Source organism: Hyposmocoma kahamanoa, unplaced genomic scaffold (genome assembly GCF_003589595.1).
Source record: "Hyposmocoma kahamanoa isolate Upper Pololo Valley unplaced genomic scaffold, ASM358959v1 100021, whole genome shotgun sequence".
NCBI classification, from domain to species: domain Eukaryota; kingdom Metazoa; phylum Arthropoda; class Insecta; order Lepidoptera; family Cosmopterigidae; genus Hyposmocoma; species Hyposmocoma kahamanoa.
Window position 1 is genome coordinate 6,650,913 of NW_020653200.1, and position 21,263 is coordinate 6,672,175.

A 21,263-nucleotide genomic window follows, 5' to 3' on the forward strand; every position below is an offset into this window, starting at 1 on the left:
TGCAGAGTTTTTTAATGGGATCGTTTCATCTGCGGCTGAAAGCAAACATGTGATGAACTCTGAATATATATGCAGAACTGTTGAGGGGGTTACTTGAACTGGTTGCATGTTTACAATTTTGCTGTTCAAGACCAAGGAGTAAATGTCCCAGTCTGCCTGCCTAAGCCTGTATTTAAGTAAGGGAGGGGGGTCTGGTGTGAGGATAGGTGAGGAGTCTCCTACTGAAATTAATATAGGATAAATAAATAAATAAATTAAATATATTAAATTATTTTTTATAACTTGACACTCTAACAATCAAGACGAATCTAACGCGTCTCATAAATGTCAAAATCCAACAAGCCGTTTAGGCTGTACAGCGTGACAGAAATGGATGGACATATACACACTCGAAAATCATAACCCTGTCCTTCTGTCGTCAGAAGGACAGGGTAAAAAACAGTCGGGTAAAAAAACATTTACGAAAAGGTTACAAATAACAAAAGAAATTATAAAAAAAAATAGTTACAATATTGCAACACAAAGCCGTTCTAGATTATAACAAGCTTAAGCCTAAATAATATTTCACGATCTTACACATTTTCGTCATTGTCTGTGGACTACACCTACACCATTTTCGGTACATTGGCGCGCTCGGTTACTTCCATTTATTCATTGTGTAATCATTCGTGACGTCACACATCATGCTGCCCTCCTTATCATCTAATGTAATCTCAGATGTCTGTGAATGTAACCGACATTTTTCGTTAATTCCCAGTAGTTCCATGTACCCAGTAGTTCCATGTGGAACAATTGTAAATTGAGTAATTAACACATCTGGAATTAGCGAATTATACAACTCCTTATAAGGGCTTTTTTATATCTTATTTAGTTTCAGTTTTATTGTTAAGCAAAGTCAACGTAAATGCCATATTTCGAAGAAAAAAATACTTTAGGCGCCACAATCTCGAAAGTTATCAAAATGCAAATGCGATAGTTATGACAAGGAGGAATATGGGAGTTGTCGAACGAGTTGGACGTTTCGTTTGATGGAATAGAAAGTGATTAACATTGGCTACCAATTTATCGTTCGTTACGCTAAATCACGTGACATTTCGTACGCTTATGTCAATCCCATACATTGTCTTTCTATTCCATTGGCGATATCGCTAACAAAAAGACACGTTGGCTAGGCCCTCATTATGGTTCTGACGTCATCGTCGATCGCGTTAATTAATCGTCTTTGTCAAATATGTTCACTATTTTTCGGACAACTTGGAAAGTTTAGCATTTAAAAATAATTAAGTTACGTAACAACTTAATTATTTTTAAATGCTAAAAGAAAAAAAAAACAGGAGATACATCTTTTTTATTTTATTATGGAGCAAGGTCCCTTAAAGTAGATAGTTTTTATCGACTTTAATTGGAGATTTCATACATATTAGGTCCCTTGAAAACAAAAATGAGAAATTACTTCTAAGAATATGTCATATTCTTAGAAGTAATTAGTGCCATCAACCACATTTAACATTTAACATGTCATTTTCAAAATTTTCCTGTTTATTATACAATATTACCAACGCATGAGTTGTACGTAGATATTGAACATCATCATTATATAAATACAGGGTGTAAATTTGGCACCCATATTTATTTGGCAATTAAAGTTTTCAACTTTCGTTTTACGACATTTGACGTAACAAGTAATAATAAAATATAAAAAAAAATGTTTTTCATTTTCTATAATTATGTTTCATTTGACGCTGAAGAAACCTGGTGAATCTTATGTATATGAATGTGGGGAGAATAACCTAAAGAACAAGCAATTTGCGTTTTACGCTTTGACGTATTACATTCGAAACAAAGAGGAATTGACAGGTGTATTTAAAGTTCTCACTGGAATACAGATATTTATATTCCGTGGTATGCAGAAAGATTCCAAAGAGAAGAAACGATTTAGGATATTGCAATAGTTATTTATTCAACAAGAGAGCAAAGTCGTTTTTTGGTGCGAGTGCTATTTTTGAGTCCTGAGCAAGCGAAAGATTCTATAGTTGAATCACGAGCGTAGCGAGTGATTCAGAATTAGAATCTTGAGCGAAGCGAGGGACTCAAAAATACGAGCTGCAAAATAACTTTGCTCTCGCGTGATACATACAACTTTTCACCTCAGCAGCGAGAACATATATATATACTAAAGGGACAAGTAATAAAAACACGTCATGAAAGCAAATGCATCATTGTATATTTACAAAAATACAGAATTTACAAAAAATTAAAAGTGGAACGTGAAGTTTGTACAATTCTGTAGATTAAAAGTTACTGTTTTATTTGGAACAGTAATCGTCGTAGTGTTTGCTACTTGAGTAGTGGTCGAGGTTTCATTATGAGTTGAGCTGGATTGTGACCCTTCCCGCACCGTAAAAGTTGGTGATTCTGGGCGGGTTTGGGTATGATTCGCATCACTGGAGGTGCTAGGTTGTGCCCAAGAATGCGAAGTCTGTTTTAGGTTTATCGAATCTATAATACGCTTACAGATTTTTGATTTATTTTCTATTGAATCTTCGATATATCCTTCAGCCACTGTATTTGTTCTCCAACCGCCATGGCGCTTCAACGTTGTGAGGTCAGCTCCTCCATCTGCCAAAAGAGTGGCTGATGTTCGCCTGAAGCAGTGGCCAGTGTATAGCTGCGGCTCTTTCAAATCTAAAAATGTTGCGATTTCTCGTGCAGTCGCTCCTATTTTATTAATACCCATCGGTTGCCGCGTACATTTTCCATTACGATATTGTATGAAAAAGCGGTCTGTGATCGTATTGGGAGGGCGCAATGCTTTATATTTCTGGACAACGTGTGCGTATTCCTCACGGACGACGAACGACCTGTCTATATTTGTTTTCGTATTTGGCAGGTTAATCAAAAGAAGGTCGCTGGAATGTTGTTCAATGGCATTAGGAGTTAGATTCAATAACTCGTTGGAGCGGCATGCTCCGTTTATTCCAATGATAAAGGATGACCTGAAACATAAATAAAACGTCAATAAGTATTGTGTCTTTTAGAGCAGTCTTAAACGTGGATTTCTCATAATATGTAGCGTTATTTTTAACCATAAAGTTCCAATACAAGTCGCCAAAACAACACATTTAAGTAGGTAAGTATAATTATGTTGATAGAAATTGATAACGTAACTACCAAAGTCCAAATTGTATTAACAATTAAAATATAACGCTACGACAACAGTAATAATATTCAATACTTACTTTTGCGGCTAGGAAAGTGCAATCTGGAGCTTCATTAAGAAATTTTTCAATATTAGCAGCCGTGAAAACTTTCGATTTTTTTGATTTGTGGCCGACGGCCTATCTTTTCAAAAACGCAATCAGCTTTGCGTAATTGTTTATATGGACGTTATTTTTAGTTTGTAATGTAGCTTTCAACATCGAATATATACTCCACATCGTTGATGGCTGTTTTGTATGCGACATTTCAATGAAATAAGACAGAAGCACAGTTTCCGACATAGTGTTTCCTGCGCCCTTTTCGTGCCTCCATTTGTCAAAATGTTCGTAGACTTTCAGGTACTTTTCACGAGATTTACTAGGCAAGAAACTTAGTTCAGCATTTTTAACAGTTTCAACTAACTCTGGAGGAGTTAAAAAATTGTCGTCTTCACTGGAATCGCTCATATTTTCTATTTTATTACGTAAGTAGGTATCCAATTAACTATCAAAGAAGTACCTATCGCAAGCAAATAAGAAATTTTGAATTAAAAAAAAAAGAAAGCGCGCTTTTATTTATTGCGTTCCGGAACGTTCTCGCTTGTATTCATTGAAATCACACATTGTAAATATTGTTATCTTTAATTGACGTTATAAATTTAGCATATTTTTATTGCAACACTTGCTTTACTTTTAATGAAAATTGTAAAAACTAAATTATCATAGTATAAAATCGTATTTGTATTTCTCACATAATTTATCTTTTAGATGAATTGACGAGTTTCCGAACGTGCACTCGTTCAGCCATTTTGTGGGGGTCTACTATGTAGCTTAAATATCGAAGTACGAATAAACCATAATTTTCTTTTTCCTTTTTCTTGTAATGAAGTGAAAGGGACGGAGCGACTGATTTTGAAATATGTCGAATTTGTATTAGACCCCTTCGCATTAAATGACAAGTCTCCACTTAAAAAGCAAAAATCTACTTTTTCTCACGGAGTGAGCAAAATAAGATTTTGCTCACTGATTTCACACAGCAAAATAGCCTTGTTCGAGCTGCTGAGGTGAAATAGTTTTTTTTATAATATCAAGTGACGGGACGAACAAGTTTATCAACAGCTTGTACAAAACACAAGGAATATCAAATTTGTTATCCTTGATATCGTAACACTTGGGAGGTAGCGTTGCCGGCTTCCAGATAAAGTCGGGCAATGTTAGAGTTTTAGGATACGTATCCGGCGTTAGGCTTTTTATATTTGGGCGAGAGAGGCGTCTCGATGCAATAATAGATAGTTAATAAATAATGACTGTTTTATTAAATTTTATTGTTATTTCATTAGAATTTAAGAAGAATTTTTGATAAATAATCACAAAATCGTATTTAAATAAAAAAAATGACGTAATACGTCAAATGACGTAATGACGTAGTTTGAATACGTAAAACGTATTCAAACTACGACACAAAATGTGTCGGTTTGAGGAAAAATGTAGGGTGTCCGGCCCCGTTTACCCAAATTTTAAATTTTAAACTGGTTGGTCTGTCCGGCTATTTGGTTTTAAGACTTGGCAACCCGACTGGCAAGGGCGAATGTTTTTGAACTTGTTCGACGTACTTACACTGAGGGAAATTTCTATCAAAAATTGATGTTCCCAATTGAAATAAATGAGATAAACCCATTTCAAATGTTTAAGATCTTTATTGCGAAAGTTATATTTGAGATAGGTGCTCAAAGGAACGTCATCGCGTCACACAAATTACTTGAGTTAAAAAATCAAGATGGCAAATCAAAATGGCTTCCTTCCATTCGATTGAAAACTAGTATCCACTAGGAATCTTAATTATCGGCCTTAGTACACGAAATTTAAGTCACTAAATATGGAACGTGCTTACACTTCTGGCCCAGGTCGACGATGCTCATGACTATTATGTGATGTAAAAATACTTTTGCGGACAATTAAATTTTATTTAAATCTCTATAAGATGTAATTTCATGATCCTGACCTCTTTAAATATTCAAGTTTTTATAATATGTTATGCTGTTTATTCACTATAACTAATTGCCTGCGGTTGCATTTTCAAACAATATTCTATGCACTTAATTAGGTACTTATATTATTATTTTTGAGGGATACAAAACTAGTGGACTGTATGATTGCTAAAATTAAATATTTCCTAGTTTTCAAAGCTTCTTTTATTGCTAGTTCACAAATTCATCACGTAAAACAAAAAAAAAACATTCGCAAACCTCACGTCAATCAAAAAAATATGTATAATAAAAATTAAAAATGCAAAAGAGTTTGCAAGAATTTTATTATAAACTTATAGTCAAGTATTAATTCCTAGATGAGAGATCTTTACTCGATATCAAGAACCTAAAACATTACTTGAAAAATATCATCAACAATCATATTTTATTCACTTTTCCAAAACAAGAGGCACGAAGTGCAAATATGTTATTAATATTACAAAAAAGTTGTATCATAATATTTATTAATACACTTAGGTACACTGTAAAACTCAGTTTTCTCTCCCTCTTTCAACTTTAAGTTAAACAAGTTTTCTCATTAGTTGATAGAAAGTGATCAAATTTATGCAGAATATCCATTATGTGTTTCCCGGGAGAAACAGTGTATGTAAATATTTGACAATAGCCTTGTAACGTGTAGTCAGGGTGTAATACACCCTTTGAGACTAGTGTCTTCAAAACAATTTTCAAGTTTTCTATTTGCTCATTAGTCGGTATGTCATTCTCCGCGTAATTTCCTAAGAACATTATTCCGATAATCTTGCTGTTAAATCCTCGTAACATTGCAGGCACCACGTTCGCACCTCTGCCTTCGAAGATCAAGCCTTTGGCACCTACGAGATAATTTGGACCTATGTCACCATATCTCTCTATATGATCCATTTGTATAGCTTTCATAAGAAGTTTGCACGTGTAAGTAGAGGTACAATTTGAGGTTCCTGAGTGTGCGATGATTGCTTGTTTCACAGGGAGTTTAAGGAACATATTGTTGTTTACAACTACCGCTTGCCATTCGGGGCGTTTCAGATACCACGTCGCGTTGATACCTGAACGAAAGAAAATGAAATTTTATTCTATTGAAGAATATACACGAAACACGCGAGGGATGTTGACAATTGAGCACAAGTTTAGCCAATACACGAAAGGGTTTTATCTACTTGATTTCATGAGCGTAAATCAACTCCATATTACCTAAGTCGATTAATGCTGGTTGTTCAGATAACATAAAATAGCCGAGGTAGATTGCAAGCCCGGAAGCTACAACGAGCGCCCAGCACACGAAGACTGCTACGCTACAACGTAGACGTTTCTCTTGTGCAGGCGACACCAGCTCCAGGCAGAGGAATTTGCCTGAAACACCAAATCCTAATGCAACAAATTGGTTTGACTTCATATTGTGACGTAAAAAGAGTCTTTGAATTCATTGAAAGATACACAACGTTTTAAAATTTTGTAACTTGGATATGGTTTCAAAGAAAATTGATCAACCTCTATAATTGTACACTATTGACATTAAATAAGATACGTGGAGCAACGCCGAGGTTATCGATTAAAAGTAGCTAGTTTCGCTCATTTAAATAACATAATAGCAGTCTTAATTGTTATCAACATTTAGATAAAAGTTTCATTGTCGTCAATGGATTTGACAATTATTCCCGGGATGCAGGTTTTTAGTAATTTTTGCCTAATGTGTTGTATGTTGTTCGTGTACATTATGGAATTGTAATTCTAGTTTTATTTTAATTATCGTTGTTACTCAGGTGTGTGTGAGTGTGTTTATGTGCGCGTGCAATATATGTGTGTGTTGAGAATTTTTAGTCTGTTTTTAATCATTACGTCAGGGCGCCGTCTCTCGCTCAAAGTTACGCCATAAGTGTCTATCACTGAGTGCACCGACGTCGGTGCAAGCGTTCAGAGAGTGACAGACGCACATTAGAATTCCTAAGAATTTAAATTGGTTGCTTGTGATCAACGATTTATTTGCGATGTTTCAATATTATATAATCTCAGTACAGAGTACTAAAAAAACCGACCTCAAAAGTAAGTGGAATTACGTTTATTTGCTAAGTTTTATTGAAATATCCCCTAGTTCGCCACTATACAGGACTTGACACTGGAGATAATAAAAATCGGTTCTCACTACTCAAAGTATATTGAGAGAAAAACGCCTTGAATTAGAGAAATAGCAAAATCAACCATTAAAGTAATTGCTCCTAAATTAAAGTTAGGCGCTATTTATAAAAATGAATCTTCATGCGTGAACAGCTACCCTTCGAGGTGGATGCTTTTCTTCAAAATGAAATGGGACCACTATGAAAGTACCCCCTTTCCAATAAAAAAGAATCATGAAAATCGGTTCACAAATACCGGAGTTATCGCGTAACATACATACAAAAAAAAGAACATACAGTCGAATTGAGAACGTCCTTTTTTGAAGTCGGTTAAAAATACATACTTATTTTGAATTATTTTATGTAACCGAGATTCAAGCAATCGACTTGAATCATTTCTTTGTGTGTTCTATCGTTCTACTTTGTTTTTATTGTACCTACCCACTTTTTATTATCCGTGCCTGACCTAGGTAAGGACTTTTTTATTCATAGATATTTTATTGCCGTGTTACGTTAAATAGACTAATCTAATAAACATCAAGAATACTAATACAATAATTTATAATATTCGTCAAGAATAATAATAATATAACTTATTGAGTCAAAGTGCCACACAACCACGCCCATAACCTGGTCTCAATCTAGCGAATTCCCTGTACTACGAGTGCTAGAGTAAATAATTTCATTTGGTATAACTCAAAACACCCAGAGCAAATTTAGTAAAGTTCATTTCGAAAATTAGTCCTACTGAGAGTGAACCGTTCTCCCATCGCTTTACTAAATAAATAATTGTAATTTCAAAGTCGCAGCCCTTGCGCATTCGGTTCGGTTCGGTATTCACCTCTATGAGCGCGTGCTTAGGTTCCTTTTTCCTCGCAGTGAGCGCCTGGTGAGATTAGTCAAATTGAGTAGGCTATTATAGCGTAAGTATTTTCGATTTTGTTTTGTATGTCTTATACACTTAGTTGAAAGTTTGTTATTTTTTAAGGCTTTTATTTATCTCTTATAATTATTGTTCACACGCTACTTTAGCATTAGGTTTGGTTAGGAAATAAACAAAATTCTCAACCCGCATGGCCTCAGTGTGGTGAACTATATAATGAGGAGAGCCGGGTCCAGGTTTTTACACAGATTGATACAGTACCAGTAGCTTATAGCAGTTACGCAATTTAGTCGATATAATGTATACCTTATAATACGGTACGGTATAATGTAACTTGACCAAACTGCAAATTCAAGTGCTAGTCCGATGTTAAACGCTAAGTAATCGATTTTGATAATTAAACACTTATTATGGTCTGAAAAAGTAGGTCAAAATGATAGCAAAAAGGCTTGTGTTATTAGCGAAATGATTTGACTGTTGTATCGACAACATTTGCTATCAATGATGAGATAATGACATTAAATAAAGGTGCTTACACTAAATATGCTTAGAATAGAAATACGAAAAAAAAATTAAGTGGGTGGTTAATTCCATCGAGTTTAGTGCTTAAGGAGTAGTTACCAGCCCTTTGTTCACCGGAGGATGTGACAATTAATTATATAATATCAGAGTATACTTACAATCATAAATCGAGAGGTAAACGTTTTCTCAATTGACGTAAATTCGCAATACCTTATCCCATTACATATTTGGAGTCTTAGAATAATAACGCATAGAATGATAGTTTCATGAAAAACGAACTGTCACAAGTGAGGCAAAAATCAAATTCATGTAGGCGTAAGCAACTTGTATTTACGCTCGTCGGCACGCACACAAATATACAAATAATGATGCCATGGAATAACATTTCCCCACTTTCGAGGGAAAGTTGCTTACGCCTACATGAATTTGATTTTTGCATGAAATTGTATCTTGCTTAATTCATCGTTAAGTTAGAGGTGCCTACAGATTTGCTCGATTTTGTCGATCGTTACTGTTGATCGACAACGTCAAGTGACAGGAATTTTCAAAAAAATATTTTTGGTAATCCCTATGGAAATGGCATTTATATCTGAATACACGAAGGCGGACACGACTTTTCTCATTTCTAAATCTAAGATGGCGGACACGACTTTTGAAATAAATGCAATATGGGTATCATTTTCGAGGTATTTGGGGGTGCTCATTACGCATATGGCACTCATTTCTAAATTCAAGATGGCGGGCACAATTTTTCATATAATGGCAAGTTGGGGATCGTTTTCGAGGTATTTGGGGGTGCTCATTAGGAATATAGCACTTATTTCTAAATCCAAGATGGCGGACATGACTTTTCAAATAATAGCAAGTTGGGTGTCGTTTTCGAAGTATTTGGGGGTGCTCATTAAGAACATGGCACTAATTTCTAAATCCAAGATGGCGGGCACGATTTTTCGAATAATGGCAAGTTGGGTGTCGTTTTCAAGGTATTAGCGGCTGCTCATTCCGAATATAGCACATATTTCTAAATCCAAGATGGCAAAGAATTAGAAGTCTCGTCCCCCATCTTGTATTCAGATATACATGCCATTTCCTTATGGTTTACCAAAAATACATTTTTGAAAATTGTTGTCAACCATCTTGGATTTCGAAATTAAAGGCCCATTTAGATGGGGAGAGTTTCTCGCACGCTTCGTGACGAAAACTCGTAGGCGATTATCGTAAGCAATAATCGCCATAAGATTATCGTATCATAATGTTTACATTCAGGCGAGAACTAAAATCTCGCCTACGATTATGTCATACGAGATTCGCAAGCAACTTAATCGCCTCCTCGACTGTTTACACGGAGAAATATGTAGTAAGGAGATTCTTGCTTACGAGTTTTCGACTTGTCTAAACACGATCTCGTATGACATTTTTTCAAGTTCATACGATTATCGTACAAATCGGTTCGAACCGTTTTGAGTGCGAGAATTGCGGTATGACTATGGATATATCAAAATGATGCAAAAACCATTCAAATTTGAAACTGCTGATAATATTAAGTTCATTGCACTGTATAGAAATATAATTTTGACTTATCATTTTTTTTTAAATTTTATAACTACTGACACAAACAAAAACTGACAATTATGATAAATTTATAGGGCGAGTGAGTGCGTGCGCGCGGGCGTGCGTGCGTGAGTGAGTGAGTGAGTGAGTGGTGAGTGAGTGGTGAGTGAGTGAGTGAGTCAGTGAGTGGTGAGTGAGTGAGTGGTGAGTGAGTGAGTGGTGAGTGAGTGAGTGGTGAGTGAGTGAGTGAGTGTGTGAGTGAGTGAGTGGTGAGTGAGTGAGTGAGTGAGTGAGTGAGTGAGTGGGTGAGTGAGTGGGTGAGTGAGTGGTGAGTGAGTGGGTAAGTGAGTGAGTGAGTGAGTAGGGAGTGAGTGGGGAGTGAGTGAGTGGGGAGTTAGTGAGGAGTGTTTATTGAAAAGTACATTTACTTGAAAAGTCGTGTCGGCCATCTTGGATTTAGAAATAAATGCTATGTTCGTAATGAGCACCCCCAAATACCTCAAAAAGGATACCCAACTTGCCATTATTTGAAAAGTGCGGGCACGATTTTGCATCCTGGATTTAGAAAGGAGTGCCATATTCGTTACGAGAGCACCCTAAATACTATATTGCCCACGCTATATTCGACCACAGAGGCACTCACTCACTCAACGTTATTTGAAATTTTTTTTTCGCGCTCGTTCCATTAATTCTTGTCTTAGAAAAGCAGTGATAATTAAAACACCCTCGCGCACTGCATTCGTGGTAGAAACGGCTGGCACAGAAACTCGAAATACGATTTTTGCTTTCGAGTTCTGTTTACACGGAGACGTTCAATATTGAAAGGCGAGGAGATTATCGCTCACGTGGACGGTCGATAATCGCGAATGTTTAGACGAGGAAAGTTTTTTTATAGTCTTTCGATAATCGCATCTTCGAGACGAGAAACTCTCTCCATCTAAATGGGCCTTTATGCTACATTCGTAATAAGCACTCTAAAACTCCTCGAAAACGTCTATAATTCTCAATCGTTACTGTCGATCGACAATGTCGAGAAAATCTGTAGGCACCTTATTAAATACTACCCAATTCTTATTTAACTCATATATGAACAAAAACCTACAAGCGAGTTTAAGTGCGACAATCGAATTTGAATATATAAATAGCCTGATATTATCTGTGAGTATGTTTACATGAAAAGTACACGATAACAATTAAGAACCTGAACCTGAAAGTTATTTATACACGATTTTGGAGAACTGACGATGACTTTTTAGTCAGTGTTAGTTTCCTGAAATAATTTTAGTTAAGAACTTTTGAGTCTGGGCAAGACAATTTTTTTAAATGAGTGTATGATGAACAAGAATAATGATTTTTCACATGAAACTAATGAAGGCAAATACTAAATATATTTCGTAAAAATAGCTAACGTAAATTCCCTACAATGTTATTGCGGCGGTGTACATTTGTAGAAATTTTGCAACCGTCGCGATATTGCCTATTCTCAAAAAAATTACGTAATATAATTATTTTGAAACAGAATAGCAAAATGGGGAGAAAAAACCCGTTACTTTGCAACATTTTCGTATCTTGTTGCAACGAAATTAATTTTCTGTTTTAGTGAATATTTACATAAAAATACAATTTGAAACGGGTTACTTCCTTGTGGAATGTGATGTTAGTGTCTATTTTATATTTGTCTGATCTATTTTTAAACCCAATTACCGCACATTTCGTCATTTTCAGCAAAAATTTTTGAGCTGCTCGCGGTGCAACTTGACCTTGAGCACTGACAGCCCGCTCGCTCGTGTAAGCCCATAGGGCGTCCTACAATTTGCCTCACTTAGCGTGTGCGGGCTAGGTTTCTATGTTTGGAGTCTGTAAACTATGTTAAGTTTCCTAACACCCAACTACAGAGTTGAAGTCAAACAAGTCGTTATTGCTATTTCTCAGTTTTATAGTGCAACTTAAATATGAAGAATTTTTTTTTTGCACAAAATTGCACAAAACTTGGTATTTTTCGTGCTACAGATCGTGCCGAAAGTTGGATTTTTCGCATGCTTTTTACTTTTCCATTTTTTTTTAAATTTACTGTTGTTTCAAGTCTTAAACATAGAACTAAAGAGGTTGTATATTTATTTAATATTTATGTGCTTTGTCACGTAAGTCATTCGATGTTAAAACTTATATTTACTTACAAACATCTTATTTGTTTAAATTGTGTGTTTTATAAAACAACGGGTTACATTTAAAAATACCAAAATATTTTCCATAAAGGTGGCTGATTGAGTATTAACATTTAACAGTGACCGGATTGGAGTATTACGCGAACCGCTGGGTGCCGCGCCACTAAAATAGTAATTTCAATGTGGCTGAATACTGGCAAGATTCGCTCTGGACCTTTTGGAGGGAAAAGTGTCGTTTTTATTTTGACTTTCAATTATTTTGTGAAATCTAGTTTAAAGTGGAATAGGATAGTGCTATTGTGCCTTAATCGAAGATTAAAACGCGAAATTATACGAATCTCGAACTAAAATACCCGTATCGGCCCGTTTTATGGAATCCCGAGTCAATCCAAACACGCCGCCTCAAATTGCCTATCCTCTTTGTGGCGGCCATATTTACAGAAACATAATTAAACTTCATGCACCAAAAAAGAATAATGTACCAAGACTTGGCTGTATGGTGTAAAACCTTTGCCTTTTCCTTTATGGAAAGAAGAAAAAAAAAAGAATACTGGCAACAGTTGCATTGTACTCTGAATTTTTATCAGGCAAAGAAATAAAATGAGTTTTTTTTAAATACTGATTCATTTTGCTTTCAATATAGTTTTTTCGCAAATGCAATAAAAAAACGTCGTTTGATACACGTGAGGATATGTCATTTTCGCTTGTCTCAAGTTTTGACCCTCGCCTCTGGCTCGGGCCAAGAAGCCTCGAGTCTTGTGAATAATGACTAACTTCCGCACTTGTATCAAAAATATTCTGGTATGTGTCTCTAAAAATAGTATACGAGTCTTATCTACATATGTGTCATTTCCTACAAAGATTATAATTTTTAACATTCACAACTTCACTTATCATATCAATTATGCGGCTTAGAATCATTTCGAAAGATTACAGTTTATCAATGGACAGTCGTTGATAGATATAGTTTTTGCTTTTAATTAAATATGTGTGAAGTATCAACTACAACATGAATTTTATCTTTTGCTTTCTCAGTACACGACATGATTAAGTACAAGAACGCTCAACGTATGTAGGTAATAATAATGTTTTTTTATGATACCAAGTGACACGACGAACAAGTCACGCACCTGGTGGTAAGTGACACGCCTGTCCATAACAGTTGCATTGCCACTCAGAGCTTTAAATCGCAAACATCTGAGGGGCACTGCCTCTGACCTCGTCACTCTGAGACAAGTTGACAAGTCCCACGTGCCTGTAATTTCACTAGCACCCTTCAAAACCGAAACGCAGTAAAGCTCATGCACATTACTGCTTGGCGGCAGGAATAGGTAAAATACAACTCTTTCACAAGCTCTACTGTTACAGAAGTGTACTCGTATGTTTATAATGTTATATGTGATTGCTAACGCAATTACCAAAGTTTTTTGTCATTAAGCCTTATAAAAAGTTGGTTCTTACTATCTACTTTTAGTTACTCGATGACTTGAGTTTGACGTATATTGCCAGTCCAATGTCCTAAGGCCGGGGATATACTATTGGTTCTTAAAACACGGATCTTCTTCATTTCGCTTAGGTAGATTTGAATGATTCTGATTGCAGCACATTAATTTACAACAAATTTGACTAGTAAGTATGTAGCTCTACTCGTATTAACAATAATGATAACATCGCGTGCGTCGCTACAGGAATCCCAAGTTAACATCTGTGCCTAACAGTGTTTACTTTTATTGATCGTAATGACCGTGATAAGTGTATGGTCTCACTACGGGGAAGAAATTGTAATACTGTGCTACAGTTATAATGATCAAAACAGCTATAGAAATGTATTTTTGAAAAGTAAAGCATTTATTACATTTTTCTAAAAGTAAATTTAGATTTGTAAGTAATTAGTCACTACAGAAAGAAATTAAAAACAAAATAGAACATTCACTTAAAAAGGCTTACACAATATCGCTAAAAAACGCCAAGCAATGATTTCACAGTAAAACAATGTATATTGTTTAAAGAAAGGAAATAAATAGGTTAGTCAATTGCGAATTATGTATGCAGGAACATTGATCAATCTAATAATGTCTACATATACAGATATGTACCAATATACATAGGTACTATTATGAACACATAGCAAGGCTTTATAAATATACGCTTCGCTCACTCACAAAAACCAGGAAAACGGCTTGTTTAAACAGACAAAGAGTTGCACAGACTAAGTGATAATATGCGCACATATACTAACCTCTCCAGTATCCTATTTGCAATTAACGTTTATTTATTACAAATATAATACACGTACTAGTAATGCACGTATGTATAATTACAAGATAAATAAAGCTAATATCCAACTTACCCTTGACAACTTCGTTTCTATGAACATTGTTGGTGACGGATACAAACTTGTTTCCAATGTGGAATTTGGAGGACTTGGATACGTTTAATTTGGATATGACCGGTGTGTTACTGGTGGAGGGTACAGGCACAGGGGGCAGCGCCTCGTGGTTATCGATGATCACCACCTCTGATCCGGTGCTCGAGCGAGCGCCCGCAACAGTGGGTTCTTCGCCGCTTGGCCACATTACAACTGGTAGTACATAAAACCGGAGATTCCAACTGACGTAAGCGCTAATTGAAGTACAAATGACGACGGCTCAGTGCGTTGTCAAGAGCGCGACTGACTTCGTTGTCTGACCGTCTCTCGCGTTTGCAAACAAAACTGATAACGGCCATGAATTAGCACTACTTGATTCGCTAGCGACTCATCATTGTAATAATGATTTTTCCTGCAATGAGGTCAATTTATTTACTTACTTTATATCGTTGCACTTTATGCCTAACTTATATTTGTGTCATATTTTGGTCAGAGAACTGACGGTTGCGACGATAATCTACGTATAACTTCGTCCTTCACTCGCGAAAAGCTTCGCGTCTTAAGTGGTTTAGGTTGAGTCTAGTACAGAGGCAACAAAGGAATTTTAAATATGATAAAATTACTAATACTAAATATATTACACACGTTCAAGTAAATACATGGAGTCAAAATACAATATGAGAAACGAGATTAATAATTGTTATGTGCTGATCCATTATAGGCTTCCTTGATTATTCTAAGAAAATGTAAATCGATGATCGATTTTACTCAACCGAATTTGCACCTTGCTATGAATTAATAAATAAATAAATTACTAAGACAGTATGTATAATGAAACCTGTAACAAAATTATCTCTTATAAATAAATAAAATATAAATAAATAAATTGTTTATTGAATAACTTATTATACAAAGGAATAACTTAAGACTAATTATGCGTATCAACGAAAAATTTAACACATATACCTGAACTAGGAGAATCCTGTATTTCAGGTAAAAAGTACTAATTACATAGGGCAACAAAGGCAGCCAGGATCCTGTAGTGAGCCTTTTGCGTCTTTAATTGCTTATAATAGCGGTCTTTTTTGAATTAACAAATCGCAAGTTGATAAAATTAAGCTTTGATTCCTCATTGGTCAATACATTACGTGGCTAGTGCGGTAAGAAGTCAGCAGCAGAAATAAACTCGTTTATGCAGGTGCCGTGTGTCGACAAGAGCCGTTGTGCCATGTCCGCCATTTTTTTTCTCAGCAAGTGGTGTTCGCATAACGGGTAAGAAAAGTTAGGTTTCGATAAATAAATAAATAATAAATAAATAACGCACACACTCAACATAGCCCCGCACTAGGGAAACCCTGTGTCGCGGGTGCCATGGACACACACATAGACAACCACAAATTACACCCAAACTCACGAGAGAAATAAATGTAAGCCATACAAACATTTCTCCCGGCCCGGGAATCGAACCTGGGACCTCTGTGTGGCAGTCCGGCATGGTAACCGTTCGGCCACGGAGGCAGTTAAAAGTGACTGTTTTTTCTCCACTTTGTGTTACTTATTAGATTATCTATTCAATTTCATTAATACTGTAATAATTTGTCACTAATTTACGTGCAAATTGAGGGGCTGGCTACTGGAGACTTCGCTTTTTGTAAGAAATCCAATGCTCAGCCTCCGGGGGCTGACTTTTGGGTAAATCGTATATTTTTCAAATCATGACAAAAATTAAATCGCTTAAACCGTTACAACAAAATGTTCAAATTTAACTTAACATTCCCTATACAATTTTATGAAAAACCCAGTAGTCAGCCCTATTTGTAAATATTTTTTTATAAGGATGACCACTGGGTTTTGCGGTATCAGTGTCCAGTCGTCCCTTATTATGTAGGTATGGCTATGGTATGGCTAATAAATTTATTATTTAACTGTATTAACGAGGGTATTTTTATTATTTTTAGTAAAAAAATGGCACCAAGACCGATATACTCGTGTCCCATAATTTCGTTGATTTTCATATACAATTATTGTTGATTTTGTCTCATTACTATTGATAAGTTAGGGCTGAGTACAGGGTACATAGAGGCTGTTTATTGGATTTTAGAGGCTGACTACTGGGAAAAAGTGCCATTTTTTCTTTGAACCTAAATATAATATCAGTGCAGAAGATTTTTATTTGTTACATTATTTATATTAAAACTATAATAAATGATTGATCAAACAAGGTTGTACATTTTTTTATCCGACCTACTCTGTACAAATAACTAAGATTCAAAATTGAAATTCCCGTTCAAAGGCTGACTATTGGTGCCGTTACCCTAAATTTTTTTTATATAGTTTATATAGTTTATATATAAACAAAAAAATAATAACTATACAATAAAATGCAATGATATACCTTTACGCTTCAATTATACAACATTTATTTTGGGATAAGTAAAAGTAATAAATTCTCTGTATCATCGTAGGACATGTTTCGAAGGTAGAATTTTCTTAACCTTTATGTAACAAAAATGATATATGGCCAATTTGGCGTTTAATTTATTGTACAGAAATGGCCCAAGAAACACAAAACATCTGGAAATAAACACATGTTTTGATGATACAATTTTGGGGCAGACAAATCTTTCCGTCTTTTGTTAGTGTTTTCAGTACAATATGGGAGTGCAACGTGCTGTTTGAGAACTGTGAACTTAATAAATAATTGCCTTACCTTTCCCAAAGTGAGCGATAACGCCCCCTTGTGGGCGCTGCAGGCCTAAAGGCGAGCGGTAAGAGACCTAGAAAAAAAAATGGGGGCGTTGTGTAGAGGCTTAGGGATTTCATCTAGGAAGAGTGTCAGACACCGACTGAGCTCTCGATCCTCGACTACAACTTGTGAACATCAACTAATATTTATACTTAATTAAGAGATTGCTCAAACTAACTCGGTTCGATATTTCTCTCCGTGTAGTTCATATATCTGTCCTCTTTATTGAATAAATAAAATAAAAATCATGTCAATCGGTCGCTCCGTTTCGAAATGAAAGTAGACACAAACAAACAAATAAAAAGGCAACAGACACCGTTTCGCATTTTAATAGTTGTTAGCATTCCTGGATGGGTAATTTTCGTAGATAGTAGACCGCGGGCAATCATGTTTGAACTAGTTTTTCAAATAACCCGATTTGTGCATTTCTATATCAATCGGCTGGTTCATAGAATACTTGTTGAGTACGATTGAGCCTCGAATGAAATAAACGAATTTATGCATGTTTGTCTTATTCCTGTCGGTGTGTGCTGCTTATGCAATCCTATTTAGACAACGTAATATTTGTTTTATTTTCATTTGCGTTTTCGCGCGTAAAAGATAAATAGTACTTAAGTTCAACACTTACTTACGTATTTCTCAAAACAAAACAATATCGGAAGTAAAAAAGAAGAGACGGCAATACTGTGCGGAATATATTAAATTCGGATTCATTGAAAATCCCACAAACCCGTCGTCGCCTTTGTGCCTGCTATGTCTAAAAACATTTTCGAATGAAGCAATGAATAAAATTTCATTTCATTTAATTTCATGTCATTTAAATAAAATGCATCCAGATAAGAAAGACAAGATGTAGCATATTCTCAAGACCTAGAGAAGAAGTATAATACTCAGCCAAGTGTAGCAAAACTCTTTTCAGCGGCTGCTAAGCAAGATGACGACGGACTTCGAGCTTCGTACAATATCTGTTTGTTAAGTGCTCAAAGAGGCAAACCACACAACATCGGAGAAGAGTTAATTTTGCCAGTAATAAAGGGAGTAATAACAACCGTGCTTCATAAATCGGCCGCAGATATTGTCCGAAAAATTCCTTTGAGTAATAATTCTGTGCAAAGACGAATTAATGAAATGGCTGAAAACATTGAAGAATCATTGTGCAATCATCTGATGACTAGTCAATTCTCAATTCAGCTCGATGAGTCCACTTTACCAACTAATGAAGCATTGTTGCTGTCATTATTGTTGTGTTCGTGAGGTGTATTAAAGATGAGAAAATATGTGAACAAATATTGTTTGCCAGAAATTTAGAGACCGATACAAAAGGCGAAACCATATTCAATACATTCGCAGCAGCAACGACATGAATCTTTAACTGCAAGGCGATGAACTAAATTTAATTAAAACAAAAAATGTCGTTGCTGCTTTCACAGCCAAACTGCTTCTGCACAAAAAGAATATGGGCAGACGTGAGTTTCATAATTTTCCGAATTTATTAGTATCCTGCAGTAACGACGACTTGTTTGCCTACTGCCAACATTTGGAAAACCTTCACATTAACTTCACCGAACGATACCAGGACATTATGAACTTGGAAATACCAGACTGGGTGTTGGATCCGTTTTCAAATGACAACACGGCAATATCACCTCAGCTGGAAGAAGAGGTTATAGATTTGACAACGAACCTGCAATTGTAGCCTGGATTGTGGTCAATCGTTCAACGATTCTTGATAGCATTCCCATCGTTATATTTTTGAGTACGTGGTTTTAGTAATCTCTGTCTGAATACTATAAAGTTGCGTTTCAATAATCATTCTCATTGGCAGGTGTAGCCCGTAAGAGTTAATTTGAGACCTGAGCGCCGTTGTGTACTACCTACTGCGCTCAGGTCTCAAGTTAACTTTTGCGGGTTATAGTAAAAATCTCGTTTAGAATGAATGTTTAATCCCCGTGATATAGCTCACAATAATCAATTTAATTTGAAGTTATAGTGGTTTTTAAGTAGGTGAAAAAATGGGGGCGCTAAAAAATAATTTATTCTCAAAGTGGGCAGTAGACAAAATAAGTTTGGGAACCCCTGCCTTACTGTTAGTACCTTACACGACTTATACAGAAGGTCAGTGGGGTAAAGGAAAGGGCGGAAAGTAGAATCCTTTAGAACCGCTCGCTGGGCTCTCTAAATGATTAGTATTGAAGTTTTAGCAATACCACCCCAAGATGAAATGCAATATGTAATAATTGATTGACATAATAATATGGCATAATATACTTGCCTGATTATTTCAAAATCGGCAAAAGCGCGTAGTTTTTTAAACGCATATATTAGGTTACGGATTCCACTGCTTAGTGTTTCGATATGGTGCTTAAAAGAGAGGTTATCATCTATTATAACACCTAAATACTTTACCTTGTTAGTAATAGCAATGTCTGGACACTTATACAGGTTATTAGCAGTCTCCTTACAATGGTGAGCATATAGTCTTGTGCTAGTTATAGCAGACTTTGGTTTTCGCATGTAGAGCTGCATGTGTTTAGTGTTAGTAAATGTTGCTGGAGCCAGTTATTTACGACATTGAATCCTTGCTGAGCATACTGATAGACTTCCTTATCAGAGTTAGCAGAAAAAAGCAGAGCAGTATCATCAGCATAGGATATGATCTTCCCGCCTTCTAATTCTAGATTACAAAGGTCATTAATGTAGATCAGAAACAGAGTGGGGCCTAAAATATTGTATTGTATTGTTATAATAGTATACCTACTAAATATTAAGCTTATATTGTTTGTTGTTTAACATTTTGTTGTAGTATACGTAGATAAGTAATAAAATTGTCTTCTTAGTATAAAACGGACAAAAAAACAGAGAGGAGTGAGACAAGGAGATACCATTTCTGCAAATTTATTCACAGAAGCACTTGAATATGTCGTAAAAACCCTTAAATGAGATAAGCTGCGGCATTAACATCAATGGTGTCTCTTTAGGCTCATGCCTAAGGAAATCTCAAAAAGAATCCAGCAGGGATGGGCTGCGTTTGGCAAGTAAGATGACATCTTTAAATCAGAAAAGGTATTACTGAAGACGCACTTGTTTAATCAATGTGTTCTGCCCACCACGACGTATGATGCCGAGACATGGACGCTCATGCAGGAAACTCTGTACAGGTTGAGAGTGGCACAGTGAGCCATGGAGCGCGCCATGGTCGGCATCAACCTCGTAAAACGAGTTCCGAACGTTGAGATCCAACGACAGACCTTGTGTCTAGGATGCTGGAACTCGGATCATGGAACTGAAATGGGGTTGGGCGAGACACAGAACAAGGCGAGGTGATAACAGGTGGAGCGAGACGTCGACTGATTGGTGGCCAAGGACGGGCAAAAGATGCGTCAGACGCCCTGTTGCAAGGTGGGTTGACGATATAGTACACGTCGCGGGGCATCAATGGATGCACAAATCATGCAAATGATGGCACAGGACCGTGATGGATGACATAAACTTCGGGGTATAGGCCATACCCAGCAGTGGGTGAAATCAGGCTGTGGATGATGATGATGACCCAGATTTATACTGGATAGCCCAACAATACCCCTGCCGGATATTTGTTTAAAACAGAAAAAATCACAATCAAGACGCCAAAATAATTGACTTATTTAACGTCTTTATTAGACAAAAACATTAGTATTTTAAGTCAAATATTCG

General features: G+C 36.0%; 1 protein-coding gene across 2 annotated transcripts in view; it reads right to left on the reverse strand.

Annotated features, from left to right (window-relative positions):
* The window catches only part of LOC113226959 (peptidoglycan recognition protein-like), a 30,753-nt gene extending 15,634 nt beyond the window's left edge, over nt 1–15,119 (reverse strand). Inside the window, exons 1-3 of one of the 2 annotated variants that reach the window (XM_026459806.1) lie at nt 14,807–15,119; nt 6,416–6,574; nt 5,500–6,270 (exon numbers count right to left, since the gene is read on the reverse strand). In XM_026459806.1, the coding sequence (XP_026315591.1) occupies nt 5,741–6,270; nt 6,416–6,574; nt 14,807–15,032 (915 nt within the window). In that variant the 5' untranslated portion in view covers nt 15,033–15,119 and the 3' untranslated portion in view covers nt 5,500–5,740. Of the gene's footprint in view, nt 1–5,499; nt 6,271–6,415; nt 6,575–14,806 lie in introns of those variants that run through there. The other variant, XM_026459797.1, reaches the window with a different exon arrangement.
* Nucleotides 15,120–21,263: the final 6,144 nt, after the last annotated feature.